This window comes from Crinia signifera, chromosome 5 (genome assembly GCF_055691185.1).
Source record: "Crinia signifera chromosome 5, ASM5569118v1, whole genome shotgun sequence".
Taxonomy (NCBI): Eukaryota; Metazoa; Chordata; class Amphibia; order Anura; family Myobatrachidae; genus Crinia; species Crinia signifera.
Genome location: NC_139221.1, coordinates 291,736,413 through 291,754,829, shown reverse-complemented (window position 1 = coordinate 291,754,829; position 18,417 = coordinate 291,736,413). Strand labels below are relative to the sequence as shown.

Sequence of the window (18,417 nt, the reverse complement as noted above, 5' to 3'; positions counted from 1 at the left end):
TTTTACTGTACCAGCATACGGTACCATTCCTCCAACAGAAATGACAGCTACCCGATGGTTCTTGTAATCCCCCTATTCTTACTGTGGGAATGTTTGCTCCTTCCATAAATATAGCTTTGTTCAGTCTCTTAAGGTCTACATTTGAGGAACAGAGTGTTGATAGTGGCAGTCATTCAGAGTCATCAAATAAAAATCCTAATATTAACGTGACAGTAGGAATACAATGTGGGATAAAGTACAAACCAATCAGCTGCTGACATTTTACAACCACAGCCTGTGACGTGGCTGTTAGTAGCTGATTGGTGAGTACTTTATCTCATTCCAAGCTGTGCTAAATCTCCACCACTGTGAGAAATGTAGCACCCAGGGTTGCCTATCCGCCTAGAATGGCCGGAAGGGTCCCGGAAATCAGTTCAACCTCCCAATCCCCCGGAAAGGTAGGCAAGCCTCCCGGAATCTGGGCAACCTTTCGTGACACGCTCCCCCCCTCCCCCATCCGTGGGAGCAAATGCAGCGAATAGCGTCACTGTAGCCCGCCCCCCGCCGTGCTACGAAGACAGCTGCCTTTTTTTTTTTTTTTAAGAAAAAAAAATGTTTTTCTTTTACTGCAAGGGTTCTGTTAAATGCGCCATATCAGTCCAGGGGTGCTGCTAAGTGTACAGTATCAGTCCAGGGGCAGGGTTGCCTACCCTCCCGGAATGGCCGGGAGGGTCCCGCAAATCGGGTCCCCCTCCCGGCCCCCGGAAAGGGGGGCAACCCTCCCGCATTAACCCCAGTCCCTTGCGATCCGCCCCTCGGCGGGGGGTCCGTGAGTAAAATGGCGTGATCGCGTCATTTTAACCCCGCCCCCCCCGCCGTGCAATGCCTGAAATACCGGCTTTGCATGGCGGGGGGCGTGGCTAAAATGACGCGTTCACTGTAGACACGCCCCCCAACGTCTGTGGCTCCGCCCTCAATCTGCCTCTTTTCAGCTCTCGGCGATAGCTCCTGCTAAGTGTGCCGTATCAGTCCAGGGGTGTTGCTAAGTACGCCGTATCAGTCCAGGGGTGCTGCTAAGTACGCCGTGTCAGTCCAGGGGTGCTGCTAAGTGTACAGTATCAGTCCAGGGGGTGCTGGTAAGTGTACAGTATCAGTCCAGGGGTGCTGCTAAGTGTGCCGTATCAGTCCAGGGGTGCTGCTAAGTGCACAGTATCAGTCCAGGGGTGCTGCTAAATGTGCCGTATCAGTCCAGGGGTGCTGCTAAGTGTGCAGTATCAGTCCAAGTGTGCTGCTAAGTGCGCCGTATCAGTCGAGGGGTGCTGCTAAGTGTACAGTATCAGTCCAGGGGTGCTGCTAAGTGTGCCGTATCAGTCCAGGGGTGCTGCTACGTGTGCTGTATCAGTCCAAGTGTGCTGCTAAGTGTACAGTATCAGTCCAGGCAGTGGCGTAACACCCGGAGGCAATGGAGACATTTGCCGCCGGGCGTTAGCCATCAAGGGGGGGCACAGCAGTGGTGTAAGTAGCAATTTTGCTCCCCCTGTCCAAAAAAAATGTTGGCGCCCCCTCCTAAATGCCAGCAGGCACCGGGGATCGAGCGGGGTAGGCTGGACGCTGACACGTGTGACACACACACACGGTAGCTGGCGGGGGATAATAGCCGGCGGAGGTGAGCGCTGGGGCTTGGTGATCTCTCTCCTCCACTCTTCTCCTCTCCCCCTTCTCCCTGCTTAGTGCTTACCGCGTCCTGACAGCTCCGTTTTCCACCAGCCGCGCTGTTCCTGGCCACAGTGATCAGACAGCCTATCTGATCACTGTGGCCAGGAGCGGCGAGGCAGGCAGAAAAACTGTCTCAGCTGTACCGCTAACTGCCATCCCCGTCCGCCGGGTACATTCTCCGCCTGGCTACAGGGAGCCATTAGAACTCTGAACCTGCACCATGAGTGGTGCCTGCAAAAAAGTGTGGCCGTGAGTATGGCATATGGTGTTTTGTTTTTTTTTTGGGGGGGGGGGGGGGGGGGGGCGCACGGCGCGAGATGCGTGTTTGTGTGTAGGAAGTATGAACTTAGTCCAGGGTTGCTGCTAAGTGCGCCGTATCAGTCCAGGGGTGCTGCTAAGTGTACAGTATCAGTCCAGGGGTGCTGCTTAGTGTGCTATATTAGTCCAGGGGTGCTGCTAAGTGCAACATTTCAGTCCAGGTGTGCGGCTAAGTGTACAGTATCAGTCCAGGGTGTGCTGCTAAGTGCGCCGTATCAGTCCAGGGGTGCTGCTAAGTGTACAGTATCAGTCCAGGGGTGCTGCTAAATGTGCCGTATCAGTCCTGGGGTGCTGCTAAGTGCACAGTATCAGTCCAGGTGTGCTGCTAAGTGCACAGTATCAGTCCAGGTGTGCTGCTAAGTTTTCCGTATCAATCGCAATCCGGGGGTGCTGCTAAGTGTGCCATATCAGTCCAGGGGTGCCGCTAAGTGTGCCGTAGCAGTCCAGGGGTTCTACTAAGTGTCCCGTATCAGTCCAGGTGTGCTGCTAAGTGTACAGTATCAGTCCAGGAAACACAGGGTGTTTGCACAAAAATGCCCTCTGCCTGCCTCCATCCCATTGCCCCTGTGTGAGCGCCAGACCAACTATGCATGATGATGCCCACACAGAAGCCCTGCACATGCACATATGTTATTATGCGCATGTGCAATGCTTTAACATCGGTCCCCATTGAGAATTTGCCGAGGACCGAGCCAACTAGAATGAGGGCCCTTGTCTGATATAGATACATAACACTGATATGTACATGATATTGTACATATCAGTGAATGATTGTAATGTGGGGTACACACCAGGACGATATGGCCCAAAACAATCCAATTTAGATACAATCTCGACCAATTGTATGTAAATCGGCCGTGTTTTGGGACATTTCGCTGCCCTTTTGATGCGTTCCGGTTCCGATGCACGGCCCCGCGAGTCGTTAGGTCTTTTCTGAGATCCTACCTGCTGCAGATCTCAGAAACGACCATTGTAGTGGGTGTGGGTCGCGATCGGAACGCAATCACATCAGGGGCTTTTTCTGTACCTGTTGGCAGCGGGTCGGCAGCTCCGTCAGCTCGTGAGCAGGTCGTACGTTCCTGTGATGACCCGCTCACGAGCAGGATCGTCCTGGTGTGTACCCAGCATTACCCCTAAATAATAAGACAAAGGAATAATGGCAGTGAAAGGATAATATTCAGTGAGCGCAGTTTAATCTCCTCGGCAAGTTTCCACTGGTTGGTGCTGAAAAGAATCTGCCTTTGTATTGAAGGCTTGGCCCAGCCAAATATTCTGTTTAATTTCAATTCTCACGTTTAATTCCCATAGGGAATATCTAGGGCCAAAGTTTGAGCTGCACTTTGTAATGCTTGGAGCATTTTGTAACATTTCACAAGCTTGTACATAGGTTTTCATACTTTGTCAGTACTAAGATAACCTCCGGAGCAGACTTCGGTAACTTGTCTCTCCCGGCTATTGCTGAACTATATGTTCCAGCACGCAACGTTGCACAGCATAAAGCCATAGGCTGTTTATATTTGTTTGTAAACTCAGGCATTTTCCATAAGTGATGTCCAACATCAGGAAAAGATTGTGAGGCTGTCAGTCTTTGCCTTCCAATCGGCATACGAGCTCCAATGCAATATAACATTGCCAGCGTTGTTTGGTTTAAAAATGTATTATAGGATTGGTATAAATCTGCTGATATTGGGGGGGGGGGGGGGGGGGGGGTTACTCCATAATACAGATTCTTCTATGTGTGACCAGCCAGCACCCCAGCAATTTAGTCTGAAGTCCAAAAAATCCCTACAGATCGCTGCTGATAAACAAGTAACCTACAGGTTGTCTACCCACCGAGGGGTAAATGTATGAAGCTTGGAGAAGTAAAGTAGTGTCTATTCTGTTTACTGGGAGTGTCAGGGAAAAGGCAGGCAAGCTCAGGAGTTTTAACATAAGGCGTCAGCTCCGACCCAATCAGCCTGTTTCTATCACCGCCGCCGAGTAGGTCCTGGGATTCATGCCCTTGGTTGCACCTTTGGCTTCAATTACACATGATCCAGAGAAATCACATGTATGTAGTATGTTAGATATCTGTATCTTTTATTCTCCAATACCTGTCAAAGTTACCCTACCGGATAGCACAAGACTATAGGAACATGGTTCCTCCTTGCTAACCGTGCGGTTTCAGTACTGATTGGTTGGTGCTTTGTCTGTAGAAATAAATAAAATAAACTTTTTTTGGTACTTGTGTACTAGCACGGCGCCCATCGCATCGCAGACCATATCGCATTCGATGGTATGCGATGCGACGCGACATCGGCCGATGTTGTACAATGGCATACAATTTTAAAATTGTATGCCATTGTATATGGCATACAATGCCATACAATGCGATGCGATTATAAATTGTATAAGCACCCTAATGGGTGCTTACAATGGTTAAATGCACCCCCATGCCACCCCCCCACTATAAACGTGAACCCGAAGCGTGGCGAGCGCAGCGAGCCCGCGAGGGGCGGCGGTATGCGTCCTACGAACTTTTCATACCCCCACTATCCACGTCGGCGTGGAGTTGAGAATAGAAAGTGTGGCGAGCGCAGCGAGCCACCGAGCCCGAAGCATGGCGAGCGCAGCGAGCCCCGCAGGGTGACGCGGATACCTTCACAGGTATCCGCGTCCCCTCGCGGGCTTCACAGGTATCCGCTCGCCACGCTTCGGGCTCGGTGGCTCGCTGCGCTCGCCACACTTTCTATTCTCAACTCCACGCCGACGTGGATAGTGGGGGTATGAAAAGGTCGTAGGAAGCGTACCGCCGCCCAGCGCGGGCTCGCTGCGCTCGCCACGCCTCGGGTTCACGTTTATACTTGGGGGGTGGCGTGGGGGTGCATTTAACCATTGTAAGCACCCATTAGGGTGCTTATACAATTTAATATCGAATATGAGTTAAAATCGCATCGCATGCCATCGGGTGTATGGCATGCGATGCGATTAAAAAATCGGGCGACGGGGCGCCGTGCTAGTACACAAGTACCCTTTTTTTTACATGAAGTACAAAAAATGAAGCCCAAGTGATTCAGGTCTGGTCGCCATATGGCGATAAATGCAAAGTATCGATGTTTTAAACATTGCGCATAAGCTGGACCTCCTGTGGCTCCTGTGTCATTTGACCTAGTACAGCTACAAAGCGGATGTCAGTTGATTGACAGTCTGCAACCATTTTGGGGTGGCAAGGGGGCCGCAAAGGTTCCCATTTTTTTAAAATGAGATGGGTCGCCTCCGTTTTAAGGAGTGGCGAGGCCAAGGTCACTGTCTTCTTATGGAGATTTCCTGAACTCATGGATGGAGCTGCATCACAACCGGCATCACAATTGTTCCGATGCTGCATTCTTGGACGCCGCACTGGATCACTCATGCATACAGATAGCGTCTCCTTAGCAGTTAAATACCTGCGTCCAAATAAGCAGCAGCGATGCTCTTTCCAACTACATCTAAAGCACCCCCACAGAATAGATGGAGACGGGGAAATGGCTGCATAATTTTACTTGGCAACAGTGAAGTATCGTAGTGGGTTTTATTTTGAAATATTCCCTATTGTAAAATAATACATAAGTACCAACCAATCAGCTCCTAGTTAACTTACCGATTGGGTTTGGCAAATAACAGGAGCCGATTGGCTGCTGTATTATCACTGGCCTCTTTATCACTTCACCATAGTTAATAAATCTACCCGAGTGTCAAATTAAATTGGTGTCAGAAGTGGGAGTGCAAAAGTCTGAGACACTGGTTTGTTTACGAAGAGTCAGGTTGCTAAACCCATCACTTCTGAGTGTGTTTATGCCGGAATTTTAAAAGAGCCATACCATTACTAGCAGGACACAGCTTGTAAAGGCATTGGCCTTTTTAAACTTCCAGCATAAACACACTGAAAAGTGTCGGGTTCAACCACTTGACTCTTCGCACACAAACCCTTCGGTCTCTTCTGATTGGTACTCTTGCTAACTTTTTCTCTACCCCCAGGAAGATCCAGGACATATGGCTGCTTCAGCAGTCCCCCATTGTCTGACTAGGGGGCAGTGCAACTTTAGTTCTACCTCTTTAAACGTATTTATATATCACTATGAAGCCAAGTACAGCATACTGCAGAAAAGTTTTGGCAAAACTAAGTGGTCCTACTGTATTTCATTACAGAAAAAAAAAAAAAAAACTTGCAGAGATCTAGGCATTGAATGAAGTTAGCATTTAGGGGCAGAGTACAAACTCTAAAATGAGATCAGTCCAAAACATTCTGCTTTTTTTCCCCCCTTGAACATAATCTGGATAAGGTCAGCCCCCAGATCTGTCTCTGCACCTGGAGCACTGGAATTCAATCCTCATTTAGACAGTGTCCCATTCCCTGGCTCTCATCTGTTGAGGAATGTCTCTCCTGAAGGCGTTTGAAGCAAACCTAGACTTTTTTATTTTTTATTCCTTTGTTCTTTCTTTGGAGCTGATTACGTTTTACACTGGAAAAACAATCGGTCCAGTTGCCTTGCAGAAGCTGACATTCGCTTTGCAGTGAATCTGCAAGCTGTCTGGAAGCTGTAATGCAGGGAAGAACTAAAGATGGCAGGAAAACCTCACTGTAAGTCCGTGTGAGCAGGTCTGCTCTAACTTATATTATTTCATAAGGATTATGCTGAACAAAGGCGACATTGTGCTGTCCACTGGTGTGCATTGCTCAGATAAGCAGCTATGTGTTGTATCTCCTGTGTTTGCTTCGAACTGACAGAGAAGCAATTGAATATTAACTAAAACTGGGAGAGTTTATGGTTAAATGCTTGGTCTGCTTCTATTCATATTACAGTCTGCTGAGCCCTGCACCACCTGATTCCACAGGGTGTGGAGTTGTTTGGTCAGGCTAGAAGTTCTCTGGGAAGTCAGAACTGCTACATTTCTCCTCCATGTATATTTCCTGACAACTCACAGTCCCTCTTGTCCTGCTCTCTGCCTGTAACTGGCAATGATAATGTGACATTTTTTTTTTTTTAAGGGATATCTGAAGTCTTTTTTTTTTCTTCTGCTACATATACTGTATTCATGTTTTTTGCTTACAGGAATATCCAAGACAGATCCTTTTTGAAAGTTTACAACAAAGATCCAGCTCAAGCGTTTAATCACACTCCCAGGACGGCCAATGGAGACGTAAGGGTGAGTGCTTCTGATTCTCATGGTTTGTTCATTAACATTGGCTGTGTTTGTGAGCCCAGCCAGTGGTGAGTTATATCCGGTGTTTGCACAGGTCTGTCCTGTGCTGTGAGTCCTGGTGTTAAAGGACAACCAAAGTCACACAACAAGTTTCTGTAATATATATATATATATATATATATATATATATATAATTATGGGCAAGTCACTGATCACCGGTTTGAGTCCTGTCTGGGTACAAGTTAGTGATGAGTGAATTGGATCAGAAGTGAGAGGAGCATTGGTCAGTATGAGCTGTGTATTATGTTGGGCTGCATTACAGACAGCCCCGAGTCTTAGCTGAATTGAATGCAACCAGATTAATAGCTGGGTGGTGATGTTGATGACTGTTTTAATTATTGGCTTAAGCTAGGATAGCCGCATATTCTATTTTTGTTGCTTACTAATTGCAGAGTGATAATTGGAACTGCGGATTTTGTTCTGCTGTAATAATTACTAATGCAAACTGCAATGTTGACTTCTTTTATTTATTTTTTAAATTACATTATTATATTTATTCTTATCTGTATATTACTTTGAGTATCTGTTTAGAACTTGCATACCCTTTATGTTAAAAGGGGGCTCAATTTAACCTAAGATTTTTATAAACACACCCCCCCCCCTCTTTTCCTGTCTCTCCTAGTAATACCGTAATGGCGCTGAGCAAAATAATTTGTGAGCCCCAGGGAACCCTAGCTTAAAAAATATTGGGTTCCGAGTGACTCTACTGTTTCTGGGTCCCATCACATCTGGTGAGGTCAGGCAAGGAAGGAGGTAGGGGCAGGCAGTACTAGGGGCAGTTTTGGGAGTATGGCCGGGGTAAGGTTAGATAGAAGTTGGGGCAGTACTTGAAGGCAAGGAGGGGGTTTGGGGGCAGGTAGTGCTGGAGTCATGGCAGAGGTAAGCTTAGATAGAAGTTTGGGCAGTCCTGGGGGTAAGGTGGATTAGGGACAGTGGGGTAGGAAGTTAGGGGGTAAGGGTAGGTAGCAGTTGGGGCAGTTTTTGAAGGCATGGAGGGGGTTTGGGGGCAGGTAGTGCTGCAGTCATGGCAGAGGTAAGCTTAGATAGAAGTTTGGGCAGTGCTGGGGGTAAGGTGGATTAGGGACAGTGGGGTAGGAAGTTAGGGGGTAAGGGTAGGTAGCAGTTGGGGCAGTTTTTGAAGGCATTGAGGGGGTTTGGGGGCAGGTAGTGCTGCAGTCATGGCAGAGGTAAGCTTAGATAGAAGTTTGGGCAGTGCTGGGGGTAAGGTGGATTAGGGACAGTGGGGTAGGAAGTTAGGTAAGGGTAGGTGGCAGTTGGGGCAGTTTTTGAAGGCATGGAGGGGGTTTGGGGGCAGGTAGTGCTGCAGTCATGGCAGAGGTAAGCTTAGATAGAAGTTTGGGCAGTGCTGGGGGTAAGGTGGATTAGGGACAGTGGGGTAGGAAGTTAGGGGGTAAGGGTAGGTAGCAGTTGGGGCAGTTCTTGAAGGCATGGAGGGGGTTTGAGGCAGGTAGTGTTGGAGTCATGGCAGAGGTAAGCTTAGATAGAAGTTTGGGCAGTGCTGGGGGTAAGGTGGATTAGGGACAGTTGGGTAGGAAGTTAGGGGGTAAGGGTAGGTAGCAGTTGGGGCAGTTTTTGAAGGCATGGAGGGGGTTTGGGGGCAGGTAGTGCTGCAGTCATGGCAGAGGTAAGCTTAGATAGAAGTTTGGGCAGTGCTGGGGGTAAGGTGGATTAGGGACAGTGGGGTAGGAAGTTAGGGGGTAAGGGTAGGTAGCAGTTGGGGCAGTTCTTGAAGGCATGGAGGGGGTTTGAGGCAGGTAGTGTTGGAGTCATGGCAGAGGTAAGCTTAGATAGAAGTTTGGGCAGTGCTGGGGGTAAGGTGGATTAGGGACAGTTGGGTAGGAAGTTAGGGGGTAAGGGTAGGTAGCAGTTGGGACAGTACTTGAAGGCAATAAGGGGGTTTGAGGCAGGTAGTGTTGGAGTCATGGCAGAGGTAAGGGTAGATGGCAGTTTGGGTAGTACCAGGATAAAAGTTAGAAGCAGGCAATCTATATCATGTATGTAACTGATAGAAGGAGAGTTCAGTGAAGCGCTCCGCCCCTTCGGTGTTTGGTGCGATGACACAATTATAAGCCGGTTTGTGTTGCTTAAATTGCAATTGAACTCTCCTTCTACTGCTTACCCTCGATTGGCCTAGTCACCCAATAAGTGAAGCAGCTAACCCCGACCACTGGGAACAGTGCGCAGGAACTAAAAAGACCCAATATGTATGTAACTGAACTTCCCAGAGTGGCATCACACAGGGGGGTAGATATATTGTACAGGTGACCAGGATGAGCTATATGATGTCATATATAATAATAATATTTTATGTAATCCATCTGATTATGAATGCTTTATGTAGCCCTCTCCATAGCATTTGGGCTTGTTACAATCATGGGAAAAGTCCATTATTGTGACACTGTTGTCTCCCGTTGACACCTGACCATGTTGTCACCTCCTGATGTGTTTCCCATCACACTGCATAATCCTTAGCCCCAGCCAGTTGGTGCAGTAGGAGTCTGGCGTGTGTCTCGGCAGAAGGGTTACTGTAATAAAACAAAGGCCCTCTCCTATCTATTGGTACTAGCTCGTTGCTCATCTCTGTCCCTTGTCCAGGCCATACACATACACTTTGTGTTAGTATAATATAACATAGGTGTTGGTCTTTGTTTTGATACAATGCAGACATCACTATTAGGCCCTTACTAGTGTTGTTTTACAGCAGCTGATGAACCTATTAGCATTGTTACTGCCTGGAAGCTCTCATTATCACTGCATGCCGTGTCACCGGTGTTCTCCAAACACCAGTGGGCGATCAACCCTCAGCTCCTGGCTGTGAGCATGTTGTCATTTTCGGTCCCCAAGATAGTGATGCTAACAAACTTGTCACTACTCTTGTATTGGTTGATTACTGTTAATTACCCCATTAAAGGATAATGAAGTATGCATGCAGTTACCACTGCATTAATGAGAAGAACACACTGTGTATTTATGGCAGCTGCTAAAGGTGTAACGTGTTACAGATCCGGTGTTTGCAAAGCGCAGAACTGTTTATACCATTAAGTGCGTCTGTCCCTTTAAGCAGGCATGCAAATAAAAGTCCAGGTCATTACACCTGTTATGTGTGTCGGCACCCCTCCCCCTCTCCTCTCCCTGCCTGTGTCTTGATAAATGGTCCATTTAGTGTTATCAGCTCTGCTGATTCATACACTCACCATGTTGTGGGTAATGTACATAGACTGGATGATGTCAGTGTCAGAACACTCCTTATAGTATGTTTGATGTATAATAACAGTGCTGTAGAGAAACAACAGACATCTATGATCTGGAAGCGCTAGCAGCACGGCAGGAATTAGAGGTTAGTAGTCACTGTGGGGGGGGGGGGATAGTTCCACCATAACACTATAATAGGCCCTTATTCTGGTTGGTGCGGCCGGAGCCGCATATGCGGCTCCGACCGTGCAGGCGAATCCCCGCCTTCCATACGGATCGCCACGGCCGTCCGTACGCGGATATGTGGCGATCCGCATGAAATTGGACGGGGATACGCCTCCTCCATGGTGGGAGCAGCCCCTGCATTCGATGGTCGCCGAACATCGAATGCAGGGCCGCACGCTCCACCAGGTCCCGCAACACAAGACCACACGGACACTTGTCCGTGTGAAATCTTGTATGGGGGCGGGCAGCTGACATCCGGCGATGTCAGATGCCCGCCCCGTACCAACGCGTCACGGCCTCATTACCATGCATACGCCCCGCGTTTGCATGGGAACGCCCATGAAACGCGGGGCGTATGCATAGGGTAATGAGGATAAGTAGCCCCTCACGCCCCTCTACGCCCCCTGTGCGGCGTATAGAGAATCCTTGCGGAGAAATCGCCTGCACATGCGCAGAGTGACCTCTGCACATGCGCAGAAGATAAACATCGGCGGCCCGTACGCAAGCGGGAATATCCGCACCAACCAGAATAAGGGCCATAGTTCTCTTCTGTAAGTAATACTATTTCATAGGACAAAAAGAAAACAATGAGATAAGAATACAGAACTTTTTGTCCAGGGACGGGCTGGAAACTTTTACCCTGGGGTCAAACACAAATAAGCATTCTGGCCTCTTCTAGTAGCTGGAAAATAGCCGTTGTCAAACCATGTGGTCCCGGATTATCTAATATGGGCATGGTAATCGGATTCAACGCCCATGAAGTCGATTCAGTAGTGATTGAATACATAAACTATTCTAGACCCTTATACACAGAACTAGGGAAGCCAATCGGGATTGAAAAATGCTCAATCCCGGGATTGGCTTTCCTAATAGAAAAACACCCTGGCTGCCCCGCATTTACTTGCATGCAGGTGCAGCTGGGTTACAGGGTGGGTGGACAGATGGGTTGCCGGGTGCGTGGGTGGATGGGCAGTCAGCTTCAGGAGCCGGGTCATGCTGCGGCGGCTGGCTAGTCGGGCGGCCGAGCGGCACGGCTTCTTCATACTGCCGGCCGTGACCTGCCGGGCAGCGTCTGAGCGGGTGCGCAGTCTAATCCTGAAATGCGCAGTCTAATCCTGAAATCCCGGGATTGGAAACTCCAATCCCAGAATTGAAATCCCGGCCTTTTGGGGGCCAAATCCCAGGATCCCGCCGATCCTGGGATTGGCCACCCTACACAGAACATTCTGCTATTCCTTTTCTATACTATTAGCCCTGATGCCGCTTTGACCGATGGGCATTATTGCAGTATCCAATTGGTGGCTGAAAATGGTCCCGATGACTGTTTATCTGGGATTATGCCTAACTAGTTAAAAGCCCGTCAAAATGACAGCTAAATCCCTGTTTGCTCCTACCGCCAATCTCTGTCTTCACAGCTCCCTCTCTCCATCCACCAAGTTTGGAACAGATCATTTTGCTTTTACTTTCAGTTAAGGAGTAATTTGGTCAATTGAGTGGCCTCTAGTGGTCGCTAACAGTACTTCACCTCATAGGTGAGGAGTATTTAGCCTTTTATATATATAGATACCAGATAACAGTGGGAATCGGTGCTAAGGTACAATAGCATCGGGGCTAATAGGATAGCCCCGGCAAACCTATTAGCATCGATGAAGCACCGCAGCTAACATGATTCCACACTGAGAGCATTCTACTGATCACTGTACAATACAAACCATATTTTATTCACCATTATACAATACAGAGATATTTCTGGTATCCGATATACAATGCAGAGATCATTCTATAGAACCCTGTACAATACAGAGATATTTCTGGTATCCAATATCCGATATAGCATTCTTGTGAACCTTTTTCAACAGAGTGCATTCTGGTGACATATACAATAGTACAATAATGTACATATATACATACAGACTGTGTATACTAGTGAATGCTATTTTTTTATTTATTTATTAACATTTTTTTATATAGCGCACACATATTCCGCAGCGTTTAACAGAGTATAAATTCCAGAGTATACATTTTTGTCTAAAAAACCTTAGGGTTTCACATGTCCCATTAAGGCTTCTTACACATAATCTGACATTTCAGAAACCTGTTGTAACTCTTCCACTCAAACTCCAAAAAGCGATGAAATTCCGATCATTAAGGCTGATGCTTTAATGGACGTGTTCCTTGCGCAATACAGATATTTTATACCATCACAGAGTGAGATTGCTGTCACTCACACAATGGTGGAGCTGCGAATTCGCAGATTTGTGTGCTCATTGGAATACACACATGCAGTCTATGCAACTGAAGGTCTGAGCAGTTATGTGGCACACTCATCCTAAAAAGGACCCATATTCCGCAGTAATTAACAGAGAATAGTCCCTGCTCCAGTGGAGCTTACAATCTATATTCCCTAGCACATGTACACGCACACACAGACATTGTAGGGTTAATTTTGTTGGAAGCCAATTGACCTACCAGTATATTTTTGGACTGTGGGAGGAAACCAGAGTACCCGGAGGAAACCCACGCAAGTATGGGGAGAATATACAAACTCTGCACAGTTAGGGCCTTGGTGGGAATGGAACCCATGACCTCAGTTCTGTGAGGCAGTATCGCTAACCATTACACCGTCCTTACCCCCAGCTATACAATGCAGACTCTAAGTCGCAATACAATGCAGAACTCTCTATCTGTGATTGCTTTTCCAAATAAGATCCAAATTGTTTTGTTGACTATATAATTGTCCCCCTACCCCAGTATATGTTGGTTTTAGAGTGTGCATTCCCTGGACCATGAAATTTAAAGACTTTAAAATGCCTACTCACTATTAGGGGGTAAATGTATTAAGCAGTGAAAAAAGTGGAGAAGTGAACCATAGAGAAGTTGCCCATGGCAACCAATTAGCTCTGAAGTAACATTTATAATTTGCATACTATAAAATTAAACAGAGCAGCTGGCACACTTCTCGACTCATCACAGCTTCATAAATTTACCCCAGAATATCTGATGTACCATTTTGTGTGGCCCCTTGCTATCTCTCAGCACAATGGAGAGGAATTTTGGTTTCCCGGGAAGTGGTTATATCCAGAAGAGAAGACATGTTGAGCGTTGGAAGGCCCTTCTTTCCTTAAATATAATTAAGAAGGGTCATCTCAACATGCTGATTGGCCAAGTGCCCAAGCTCATTATCTGGCAGTGATGGGGCCTTTCTACACCTTGATTAGTGTATGGCCATCCCGACCTATTGACTGATGAATGGCCAGCTTTAACCATAAAATAATGTGTTGGGACACATCTACTGGATATGACGGATGCCTCTCTCAGCTCTCTGTCCAACTATCTAATGCTATTAACCAATCAGACATTGATTAATCAAAGACATGAGCTAACCCCTCATCAGACATCTGGTTAGGCCATAATGGACAAAGAGACCAGCCCGGGGGATGGAGGATGTGGGATTGGATGCTTGCATGGCATCTTTGTCCGTAGCACTGAGATATGAAAACCATGCTAAGAATAAATACATTTTTTGGGGGGTTATTGAAGGTAGCAGTGGCGTAACTAGCATACAGCAACCCCCGCAGTGGCTTGGAGGAGCCGGGGGTCTGCAGGGCGCTCTCCCTGACTTGCCTTCAGTTCTCTGCTGCTGTGCAGGATAAGAGAGGGCACTGGGGTCACGGAGCTGCACTGATTTATTTCTTCTGTATGCAGTCCCGTCCTCCCGAGTCCTCTCAGGTCTGCTAGAGCTCACACAGTCACAGTCACACACTGGATTAAGGGATAGTCTGTAAACTATTTTCCACTTTACAAGTGTATTCATACACTCTTGATTACACTTGTATAGCGGTAAGTAGTTTGCAGACTGTCCCTTACTTCTAGCGTGACTTCTGAGACTTTTCTTACAGGGTGGACTCTCTGGAGCCTGTAGCACAATAGCATTGAGCATAACGGGTGTTTAAGAGGGGGTGAGTGTCACACAAAGTGTGTCACAGTGTGTGTGTATATCCCATTAACTATGCAAAACCCAGGTGTCATTTTTTCAAATGTATAGATATCTATATTTCATTTTTTATTTCATTTGTTAAATTTTCCTGTTTTGGCACTCAGATGAGGGTGGGGGGGGGGGGGGGGGGCGCTCCAATTATTTTTGGCAGGGGGGAGCAAAATTTATAGTTACGCCACTGGAAGGTAGGATGGTGTTTTATGTGTAAGAGAAGCATGAGCACAGCAGGCCCGGTGTGTAAGGCCATGTGAAAGATGAAACACATTTTGGAACAAATCAGAGTTGCTTTGAACTATTACATATCACTGGGCATTTTCCAAGTTTCCCTGAAGCCAATCCAATATGCCAATGTACCAGGTCTGTGTAGTCTCACAGGAGTTTCAGACATCAGTTCTCGTGATAAAGAGTAAAGCCTGGAAAGATGAAGAGAGGTCAGCCACAAGTGGTGTGGCCCACAACCAATTACCATGAAAAACTATTGCATTGATTTGCTGCGTTCTCATTAAAGCAGTCACAGCATAGGCCCATGCGTCCGACTCCAAATATAGATTTACCCAGCTTCTAAATCCTACGGGGCCCTTTAAATAGATGCTGAGATGGGTGTGACCAGGGTGGCCTGCTTATTGCACACATTGATGAAGATCGTTATCTGAAACATGTTGGTTGCATGAGAGCAAGCTCTAGGCAACCCCAGTGGATACCATCCGTTAGAAGTCTTGTCCTTGCCACCATTACCAAGTACTTAGAGGACGCTTGACTCTAATATATCAGGCAGGAATATTGACTAACCTTTTTGAGGTCTATCTTTTTCTTTTTCTTTGTTATTGTATTATAAATACATTTTTCTTTTATTGGGGTAGTTCACCATCTCCAACTTTTTGTTTCTTTTGGAGATATTGCTCTATACACAGGCTTTGGAGTTTATTGGGTAATTAATAACCTCCTTGAAGCCCTTCATATGAAGGTCACGGTGAGTGTAATTACTGCTATGCTTTTTGACCATTGCATATACTCATGAAATATACGTTGGTGGGGGGTTATACCCATTATAAAGTAGATACAGCTTTGGTCATAGAGGTGACGGATAAAAAGAATCCTTTTAATGTCCATTTTCACCGGATTCTAGGAGAGCACGATTACCCAGTGAGATAGGAAAAATGGACTCTATTCTACACTTGGGTCTTTGTTACTTTCTCTCAGAGATAAAAAGAGAATTATTTCCCAATACCTCTGATCTATACAGCAAAAGATGATGATATTTCCTGACTTTAAGTAGCCTTTCAATGTGCTTTTTACATTGTATTTGAATATATATACTTTTATATAGAGTTAGTTAGTCCCCCTTTTGCAGCTATAACAGATGGCATCCTAATCCAGTACCACGTTTGAAGCCTCCGAGCTCTTCAGAACGACCCATTTTGTATTGCAAATGGAGACTGCATGACTAGGTGCTTGATTTTATACACCTGTGGCAACAGGTATAAACCTTGTAGTGCTCTACACATCCTCACCATGTGCACTTTGTATTATTTTTAAACTTCTTTTGTGTATTCATGAAGCCTGCGCCAACGCCCTCCTGCACACACAATAGTAACACAGAATATTCTGCTTTAGCAATAACCAGCAAATAGTAGGCAAACAGTGTCAGCTTCTGACATAAGAGGAAGTTGTTTTGTGTGTTTAACACTATACAGAGAAATTCATCAAGCAGGTTTATATACACAACATGCACAGTCACACAAACATATACAAACATACATAGCGTCTTGGTGTGTTTGTGTACATAAGGTCACACACAGTTCCGTGCAGTGTGCTTTCAATTAATTTCAGCAATAGGGATTATTTATTTGCTTAACGTAGATTTCTTTTTCCATGTGGGGACCTCCTTGTGACTGCTGCACAGGTGTGGCTTTCTAACTGCACAGGTGCAGGTGGGATAAAGCCCCAATGCTGTATGGACCACCTGCCACCCGACGGATTGCAATCCCTCTCTGACAGTTCAGCTCCATTGCCCTGAAGATGTTATTAATTAGTCCACACCGGGAAAATCCCTGTTAAATAATGTCTGCATAGGAGCTTTAGAGATAGCTGCCGCTGGGGCTGCCTGTCGGAACATCACTTTCTGTTGTTACATATAAGGGGTACTTAGGGCCTTATTCTAGTTCACTCTTTCTGACAAAATCCTTCTTAGATGGACAAAACCATGTGCACTGCAGGTGGGGCAGATGTTACTTGTGCAGAGAGAATTAGGGCCCTTATTCTGGTTGGTGCGGTCGAGCCGCATATGCGGCTCCGACCGCACCAGACGAATCCCCGCCCACCCTACGGATCGCCACGGCCGTCCGTACACGGACGGCTGGCGATCCGCATAAAAATGGTGGAGGCTACGCCTCCACCATGGTGGGAGCTGCCCCCTGCATTCGATGGTCGTCGACCATCGAAGGCAGGTCCGCACGCCGCGGCAGCTCCCGCAAGCTGAGACCACACGGACAATCGTCCGTGTGGTAGCTTGTATGGGGGCTGAAAGCTGACATCCGGCGACGTCAGCTTTCCGCCCCCATGAGTTGCGTCATGCCCTCATTACCATGCGTACGCCCCGCGTTTGCATGGGAACGCCCATGAAACGCGGGGCGTACACATAGGGAAATGAGGGCATGAAGCCTCCCACGCCCCTATACGCCCCCTTTGCGGCGGACGAAATACGTCTGCGGCGAAGGGGGCTGCACATGCGCAGATTGACCTCTGCGCATGTGCAGAGTAAAAACATCGGCGGTACGGCCGCACGCGGGCCGTACCGCACGAACCAGAATAAGGGCCCGATTTGGGTGGGGTTTTACTTCAAAGTGAGATCTATATTGCAGTGTAAACACAAAGCAGCCAGTATTTACCCTGCACAGAAACAAAATAACTCACCCAAATCTAATTCTCTGCACATTTTACATCTGCCCCCTGCAGTGCACATGGTTTTGTCCATCTATTTTGTCAGAAAGAACTAGAATAAGGCCCTTAGTTCTGCCCTTATACATATAGAGACAGCGGTTCCAGCATATTTTAAGGGCAGAACTGAATAATAAATATGCATGGACACATTAGGATTTACCTAAAATTGTTAGGGCACTGGAAATGGGTTTTGCTGAATGTAAATACATGTTTGCATGTTATGTAGATTAATTAACATGATCTAACCAGAATGGCATCACAGCGCATATGCTAACAACCAATATATATATGTGTATATATATATATATATATATATATATATATATATCTATCTAGACTCTATGTTTAACTAACGTTGATGTTTATGACCGGCGGAGTTATTAATGTCTAATGATGCTAGGTTTTTCAATAGGATTTGGTATCATCCACAGTATGTGGACAGTCAGATTACTTTTAAATGTGACAAAGGTATTAATCCTACTTTCAAAATGTACAAGCGCCAAGATACTCTATTGATGCTGCCTGTAATCAGCAGCAAAAATATAGCGCTATGAATTGTTTGAGGGAGGGGGCCCTAAACCCGTATCTTGCCTCGGCCCCATGGGGTCTAAATCTGCCTCGGCATGCATACAGATCTGCACTGCGACTGGGATGCATGCACTGGGCAGTATTCAATGCTCCCGATTCACCGTGTTTTTCGGGGAATCGGGCTGTTTTCACTCCTTGCGGTGAATCTTTTTCACTGAAAATCTGATTCACCCTATTCAATGTTCACTGTTTGCCGAAAGCGAACAGTGAATGCCGGC

The 18,417-nt window shown here is 46.8% G+C and overlaps 1 protein-coding gene across 12 annotated transcripts in view; it reads left to right on the top strand.

Annotated features, from left to right (window-relative positions):
- Positions 1-18,417, top strand: part of KIAA1217 (KIAA1217 ortholog) — a 632,840-nt gene that overhangs the window by 530,120 nt on the left and 84,303 nt on the right. For 11 of the 12 annotated variants that reach the window (XM_083189268.1, XM_083189269.1, XM_083189270.1 and 8 more), the window contains one exon: positions 7,086-7,179. In XM_083189268.1, coding sequence (XP_083045394.1) covers positions 7,086-7,179 — 94 coding nt within the window. Of the gene's footprint in view, positions 1-6,200; positions 6,614-7,085; positions 7,180-18,417 lie in introns of those variants that run through there. The other variant, XM_083189275.1, reaches the window with a different exon arrangement.